The sequence below is a fragment of the Gekko japonicus genome, unplaced genomic scaffold, assembly GCF_001447785.1.
Source record: "Gekko japonicus isolate JY-2015 unplaced genomic scaffold, Gekko_japonicus_V1.1 scaffold659, whole genome shotgun sequence".
Classification (NCBI taxonomy): Eukaryota; Metazoa; Chordata; class Lepidosauria; order Squamata; family Gekkonidae; genus Gekko; species Gekko japonicus.
This window is the reverse complement of record NW_015167556.1, coordinates 3099-11349: the sequence shown is the minus strand read 5'-3', so window position 1 is coordinate 11349 and position 8251 is coordinate 3099. Positions and strand designations below refer to the sequence as shown.

Sequence of the window (8251 nt, the reverse complement as noted above, 5' to 3'; positions counted from 1 at the left end):
CCTACACGCAATGATATGCCAGGGAGAAGCCTAGGCCGAAACCTTTCTCCTCGACACTGAGATTCCTATATGGAAGCATTTCGCTGTATGGACCAGCAGTGAATCACGTGAGCCCTCACTTCCCATCAGAGCTGATGAAGTCCAGAAAGAGGCTTGGATCCAGGTTGAAGTTTCCACAAGCGCAAGGTCTTACACAGCAGAAGGCAGTGTGGTCGTTGTCCCCCCCCTGCCCTCACTGCCTCAACAGCCCCAAATGGCCCCTGAAAACTACACGCCATGGATGGAAGTCCTTTCACCCACAGGAACATCAGTCTGGATCCAACCCACAGATTTCATGTATTGTCTGCTGTTTGAAGCAGCTGGACTCCAATCTTGCCCCCCCCCCCCCGCTGACGGATGAAACGGACTGATAAGGGTTTAAAGATAACCTCCTTATATCCACTTACATGGCATTGGCTGTAACCAGGAGATCTGCATTATCAAAGAGGGTAACCCCCGGCACTTCTACGATGAGAACATAGGTGAATTCGATGATCAACATCAGAATGAGTTTCCCAATGCAGCTGATCTGAAGGAACACAGAGCAGGCTAGGAGGCTCAGTAAGACACTGTAGGTAAAATACTAAGTTGAGGAGATGGCGGGAGGTGAGAGAGAATGGGGGGGAAGGAGAGAAAAGAGGGGGGGAGATCAGTAAGGGTCAGCAAATGCCAACTGAGCAGAGATACAAAACATTTTACAAAGTGAGAACCCCAGTTACAAATGAATACTCATCAACTTCACTGGGCCTTAGAGTGCGGCCAACGCGTCAGAGCATACAACAAGCCTGCACAGATTGTGACTCTACGTGCCAAAGGCCGCACAGACATGTATTGAGTCTAACTGGGGGCTTGATAAATCTTTTTGGTTTTGATGCCCGGCAGGGTCTGCAAAAATGGGGGATGATGCTGTACAGCTTAAGCAGGCTACCATCCACAGGCTCCTCTAGAGAAAATGGCTGCTTTGGAAGTAGGGTTGCCAAGTGAGTTTTACTCACTGGCGGGGGAGCCTCGCCGCGCTTCGGGAGCCGTCCCTCGTCGTGCGCGCGTGCACACTGCCAGCACGTCACCGGAAGTGATGCGCGACGTCGATCACGTTGAGGGCGTGGCCCCAATCGTCGGAGGGAAAACCATAGAGTTTTCCCTCCGACGATCGGGGCCACGCCCCCAACGTGATCGACGTGGTTGCGTCACCTCTGGTGATGCAGCCACGCTGCGCTTCGGGGGGGGGCGGAGTTCCCCCTGGGGCCCGATTCCCTGGCGTTGGAAATTGGGCCTCCAAAGCGGGGGTTTACCCGCCCCCCACCCCCACTTGGCAGCCCTATTTGAAAGGTGCACCACATGGCATGGAAGTCCTTCCCCTCCCCCAAACCTGTCCCCTTCAAGCTCCACCAGCCCCCAAAATCTCCAGGAATCTGGCAACCCGGAATTGGCAACCCTAGCTCCATTCCCACCAGCAACTGAGTACACAAGACTAACCAATGACTGTATCTGCTGCGACTTCCAAGAACAATGGAGGCACACAATGTCACGTTAAGAAACACTCAAAAACGGTATAGGGAAACAGCACGTTTATGCCTCAGAGAAACCATGGGCTCTCCCTACGTGACTGTCATGATTTTGACTACTAAATAACTTCTCTTAAAAAAAAAAAACAACTGCTGCCCTTCCTACAATACATTTGGAGACATCTCACATATACGCAGGGAAGTAAAACTGGTTATGGGAAAGCCGGCCATCCCTTTTGTGCCTTCATTTTAAAAATGAATATAGACTGAGGTATGAAATGATTTGAACCAGGGGTCATTTCCTGCAGGAGTGCACAGGAGCGGAGCTCCGGCAGTAAAGAGCCCAGGGGGCGGGCACATGCAACAAGCCCCACCCCCTGCTCCCAGCAGCCCTCAGTCAGAGCAAGAAGCAGCCAGGTAAGTTGCAGAGCCCCCCCCCCGCCTCCCCCCCCAGTCCAAAACAGTCCAGCAGCACCTTTAAGACCAAGTTTTATTCAGGTACAAGCTCTCCCTCCTCTACCAGGACAGATCTGTACACCCCCCCCCAATAGCTAGCAATCCAAAACAGTCCAGTGGAGCCTGAGCAGTGGGTGTTGCCTTCTGACACACTTCTGGTAATGTCAGGGTGTGTGACATATGCAAATAAGTTATGCTAATGAATTATGCTAATGAGCTCCTGCACCTCTTTTTCTACGAAATGACCCGATTCAAACTGATGTTGCACACCTCAAAATCTCTTTCTAAAGTTACCCATATTTTTTATTGCTGTCCAGACCTTTAATAATAAAGAACAACCACCAAAAAAATCAAAATAAATTCCAATACAACCTTAAAAAAAAAAAACTGTTGCCCTTCCTTGAATAATTTTGGAGACATCTCATATATACACAGGAAAGTAACACTGGTTATGAGAAAGCTAGCCATCCCTTTTAAAAGTCCACCTACAAGGTTGTGAGATGTGTGCTTGTGTGTAGACATGGCACATCTATATATTCACAGCAGTTGATTATTTTATCTGTATTTCTTGAAAAAAGAAGAAGAAGAAGAGATTGGATTTATACCCAACCCTTCACTTGGAGTCTCAGAGCGGCTTACAAACTCCTTTCCCTTCCCCTCCCCACAACAGACACCCTGTGAGGTGGGTGGGGCTGAGAGAACTCTGACAGAGACTGCTCTTTTCCAAGGACAGCTGTGCCAGAGCTTGTGACTGACCCAAGGTCACATCAGCAGCTCCAAGTGGAGGAGTGGGGAATCAAACCCGGTTCTCCCAGATAAGAGTCCGCACACTTAACCACTGCACCAAACTGGCACTTAGTGATTGTTATCACCTTGAACTTTGTGTGGGACTGCTAACTGCTTGAAGTGAGTTGGTGGCCTGAAGTGGTTGAATGAGGGAAGGAGAACACATTTCTCTACAGGTATGCCATTAAATGTCACAAAACTGCTGGTTTGACTTCAGTATTCCTTACTTATATATTTATGGAATTTGTCACCTCTCCTGCTAGTTTTTACTTTTGCTTCTCCCTTGTTCAAATCTAATCCATGAGTCTATATTTTTGTTCCATTTTCTGTTTCTTCATGCTGAACCTTCCCCATAAAAAGTACACATTTTCCGATGTATACAGTCTACCAGCAGTCTAAAGTGCACTCTACAGTCCAGAATTCTCACACCTCATTCTGTAGAATATGTCAAATTAGACTTATCCAAGCTAAGTGGCAGAGACCCCTGTAAACAGAAGGTCCTAGGTTTAATTCTGGGCATTTGCAGTTAGAAGTAGCTCAGGTAGCAGCGCTCGAAAAGTCCTCTCCCTGGAAGACAGCTGCTGTGAATCTGCATGAGCAACAGAGGGGTAGGTAGGCAGCTGTGACCCCCACATTCTTTTGCACACTAGGCAAGGCTACCTTGTGGCACCGCCCCCCCAATACCGGCCCTGTGTGCAATACTGCAAAAGAAATCACGGGCTAGGCTGCGCAGCGAGGGGCGGCCGCTGTCTGCTGAGATCTGCCGCAGCCTAATGACAGAGCGGGCGGCTCCCGCTCCTGGCCAATCCCAGCTGACTCATTCACCCGCCCGGGCTCCATGGCGGCAGAAGACCAATTTCCGGTTCTCTCAACCCGCGCATGTGTGTTCTGTCGTCGGGCGGGGGGGGCGCCCTCTGAGGAAAGAAGCGGGTCTGACAGAGAGCAGCCTCACAGCACCCGCCTGCCTCCTCCACCGGCAGGAACACAGCCTTTGCCATGCCCCCCCTTTCCCTCCGTCTCGCCCTGCCCCTCGTGCAGGAGAGGCACGCGGGAGACATTGTGAGGTGAGTCTCCTTCGACAGTTAAGGAAGCGCGCTCACGGGTTTCATTGGGTCGGGAGGGGAGCACGCTGGTGCGAGGGCCCGCACATTTGCTGACGTTGGTCTGTGTGTTCTTCCCTCGTGTAAGGTACATGTCAGCGTTTCACAGTGAAGGAGACTCAGGGCACGAGGCGAGGGAAGGGAGGGGAAGGCGGGGCAGCAGACAGGCCAGAGTGGCGCCTTCATCGAGCCGGTGCCCTAGGCGACGGTCTAAGATTTGTCAATGACGGGCCAGGCCCTGAGGCTAATTGTTTAATTCATGAAAGGCAGCTTCACAAGATAATAAGTTGCAACCTTTTTTCACTAAACAGAGTACTCACAGACACACATGCAAACACAGCTTCACAGGAATACCTCTGGAAAGTTGCAGCTAGGCTTGGAGCTATCACAGAACCCTTGCGTTGTCCCCAGGCTGTAATTGGAGGCAGAATAGCCGATATGGCACATATTCACCTGATGAGGGGTGATGTTGTACTCTGCAGCCACACAGTTAAAGAGGTCCACAGTGCTGCATGTGAACTGACAGAAAGCAAGAGACGAACATGAAATAAAGGCAAGGAAAAGGGGAAAGCAAACTTTCACAAGAGCCATCATCGAGCACTTCAGAGAGGAGGTGTACTAAAAAGTCCTCCTTCATACCAGGAAACTTTCCCAGCCAGAACACTCTTGGGCCTAATTATGCAGAACACAAATTCAAATAAATAGAGGTCACAGTAGAGACTGATCAGTGAGAATGCACTTCGATTTGCTTCAGAAGACACCAACTGCCTCTTCTCTCCACCAAAGTGCCATCTAGTTTAGTTTGTTTCATTCATGCGCCATCAGATTGTCACTGGGACTTTGTAGAAGTGCCATATTCAGGGCAGCTTTCCTGACATGTCTAAGTGCACCGATCGGGATAGGCTCAGTCTTCTAGCCTGCAGAATTCTGTTGTACAAAAAGGAACTGGAGGTATTTGATGCTGAAGACATTTCATAGATACAAAATTGGTCTATTTTCTTAGCGATCATAAATCATTCATGTAGGCTGGAGAGACAGAAAATAAAAACTGTGACTTGAAACTAACCTAGTATGAGCTAAGCTGTCTTTAATTTTTTTTATTGTAAACGCAAAGTACTTCAGAATGATAAATACAAAGAATCACGATGTTATTCCCCATGTCCTACAAAATAATTCTTATAGTCTCTACCAAGGGTTCTTTCACAATACATAACATTTTTCGTAGTAAATTGGGGGGGGGGGACTCTAAATGGTTGAATATTTTCCTGAAACCTTGTATTCCAATAATCTATCAATAAAAGCCATTTTATACAAGCATGTCACCTGATTAATTTTTTACTGATCTTTTAAAACATGTCAATATAGAAACAGTTGACCAAACTCTCTTAAACCTCTCTATCAGAGAAGGCGTATCTGACTTTTGCTTAAAGAAAGGGATACACCTTTTTTAGCAGTGGATTAAAAAATTCACCCCATTCTCAATCAGAGAATCGTTACCACCTTGAGATTAACAAACTGCTTTATTTTGCATTATACTCCACAATTCGGAACACTGATATATCACAGTGCAACCAAGTCAATAAAGGAACAGTAGAACATACCATGTTGACAAAGGCTGACAGGAAAACTAGGATAATGGTGATGACTCCAACTATGGTGTTATTGGTCCTATACTGAACAATATTCCTTGAGAGAGTCTGGAGTGGAGCTGGGAAAAGCTGGCAATAAAAAGGAAAAAAAGATACTTAAAAGCATGATCATGTACAACTGCCTCACAAAATGAAGAACGAAAGTTCAAATGCTGATCTACCACTGAAAAACGAGAAACATTTGGTGGTGAGGGATCTCTGTGTTATCTGTACTTATAAACTAGGTCTCCCATTTACTCACCCAAGGTGGGGAATTACTAGCTCACAGCCCCAATTTCCTGTCCCTGAGAAACTGAGGAGCAGGGGGGGAAAGGCCTCCAGATAGTGGCACTGTAGGAATGTTCCTAGTCTCTATGGTAAAGACAATAGCGAGTAGGATTGGCAGCCTAGAACATCACCTGGAAGTAACATAACATCCTGCCCAAACTCTACCCTCTCAAGTTACACGTCCTCAAGATCTCTGAAGCATTTGCCAAGACAATGTTAGGAACCCTGAAGTTCAAAATGCCCACATTTTGAACTGTGGAGAACTAATTGTGTCTAGGGATGGGCACAAACCAGGAAAATGAGGTTCAGTCCACAGTTTGTGGTGTCCCGGGTTCACAAACCAGGAACTATCACAAACATTTTGACGCTAAACAGGTTTGTGAGGTTTGTGATGTGGTAGAATCCCCCACCCCAGTGTTTCAGAGACACCAAACTCACAGGGGATCTCCGGCTGACTCCCCTCTACCCGCCCTCCAAGTTTGGTGAGGATTGATTTTACGGGGTCCAAGTTACAGCCCCCCAAAGAAGGTGCCCCCAGAAAAGTGCTTTCTGGGTAAATGACAGGCAGAGGTTCAGAAGGTTCAGGATGGTGTAGAATTGACCCTGTGCAAGTCAGAGGCATCAAATTCACAGGGGATCTTCCCCTGATGATCCTCTACATGCCCTCCGAGCTAAGCCCCTCTGCTCGGTGTGACCAGAGAGACAGGGTGACTCAGAGCCCTGAGTCCACCTAACACCCAAACCCCGGGATGGGAGAGGAGCTCACAATCAGGAGTGAATGTGCTCTGCTTTCAACAAGTTCCCTGCCTCTCTGTCTAACTGCCAACAGCCAACATAGGAGAGGGTGTAGAGATGAACTGAGGGTATATATAGCATTCTGATTCCATAGAGCAGAATGGGAACTCTGTTGATGGCAGCCATCACTGCCTGCTAGGCTTTGTAGAGCCCCTATTGGTATTTCCAAGGCTGGGAAAGCCCCCCTCGCTATGAGGGGCCAATTGGCTTAGGACCATGGTTTAGGGGGAGGAGGGGCTCCTGCCTGCCTCCTGTGGCATTTTCCTGACCTGAAATGGCTCAGGGGGAGTTATATGCTCAATTTCAGAGCTGCGCATGCATGAAATGCTGCATGTGCAACTCGAAAATATGGTAAAGGCTGCTTTGTAAGGAGCTGCAGTGGCTCAAGTGGTTAAGACGCTGAACTGCAGGCTGTGGAAGGTCGGTAGTTCAGCAGTTCGAGACCCGAGTGTGCTGCATGACGGAGTGAGCTCCCATCTCTCATTCCAGCTCCTGCCAACCTAGCAGTTCGAAAGCAAGAAATTGCAGGTAGATAAATAGGTACCGCTTCGGTGGGAAGGTAACAGCGTTCTGTGCACCTCGGTGTTTAGTCATGCTGGCCACATGACCATGGAAACGTCTTCAGACAGCGCTGGCTCTTTGGCTTGGAAACGGAGGTGAGCACCGCAACCCTAGAGTCGGATTCGACTGGCTTTCAAGCAAGGGAACCTTTACCTTCACCTTTAAGGCTGCTTTGGCTTATGAAAATGCCACAGAGAGAAGGCAGCAGTCCATCTCCGCACTCCACAATTCCAGGCTGAGTTAGAATCTGCGGACCTTTAAGACGCTGTTTCCCACAGTTACTGAGGAGAAAGTGAATGTGTAGTTTGGTCCTTAGAGTACATCAAACCAGTTTCTAAAACCATGGTTTGAAGTTTATTGTTATTGTTTTATTAACCACAGTTGTGGTGACAAATTCTGACATCATGGCTCAATCCAAACTTGTTCCCTGGTGCTGCGTTTGCTGCAACGCAAACTGTGGAGCCAGCCCAATCACTGTAGATATAGCAGGGAGAGGAGACCATTTGTTGAGGCAAACTAGGAGTTGATGATTGCCCGAGGCTGCCGAGCCAAATCCTCATTTCACACAATAACCATAAATCAAATAAACCGTGTCCGAGAGAGTATTTGACAGACCAGTTGATTTGAATCCCCGGAAACATTTGTCTCTGATGTTCAAGTCCTGGCCTTTTCTCTTTTCTCCAGTTGCTTCCCCTTCCCCTTCCCCCACCATCCTTTTAAAAAGTGAATTCCCATCTATTTTATAAATGTTATCGATCCAAAGAGAGATGAAATCGGTAGCTCTCAAATATACAAAATTGTATAGCTTCCCTACTGAGCATGCATTTCGTCTCCTCAATTCTGCCCCTGAAGAGGAAGCTGAGGCATACAAAGACAGCACAACTTCAAAAGCCATAATTATTACTGCACCAACCAGCCTTCTAACAGACCTTTTTAAAAGGACAGTGAGAAATGGCTTGTATGCTGCTATTTAGTGATGACTAATCACTTGCCTCCCCCCCCCCCCCCCCCGCCTTTTTGCTCTTCTTTCTTCTCGCACAGTTTGAGGGATCACATTTCGCCAGTGCCCTGCTTCCTACACAAGCATAATTAT

The 8251-nt window shown here is 47.9% G+C and overlaps 1 protein-coding gene across 1 annotated transcript in view; it reads right to left on the bottom strand.

Moving 5' to 3' along the window:
- The window catches only part of ADCY5 (adenylate cyclase 5), a gene marked incomplete at its 5' end in the record, with an annotated part of 36272 nt that extends 30668 nt beyond the window's left edge, over positions 1-5604 (bottom strand). The window contains 3 exons of the mRNA XM_015413729.1: positions 447-622; positions 4241-4405; positions 5488-5604. Coding sequence (XP_015269215.1) covers positions 447-622; positions 4241-4405; positions 5488-5604 — 458 coding nt within the window. The remainder of the gene's footprint in view (positions 1-446; positions 623-4240; positions 4406-5487) is intronic.
- Between the last annotated feature and the right edge of the window lie 2647 nt (positions 5605-8251).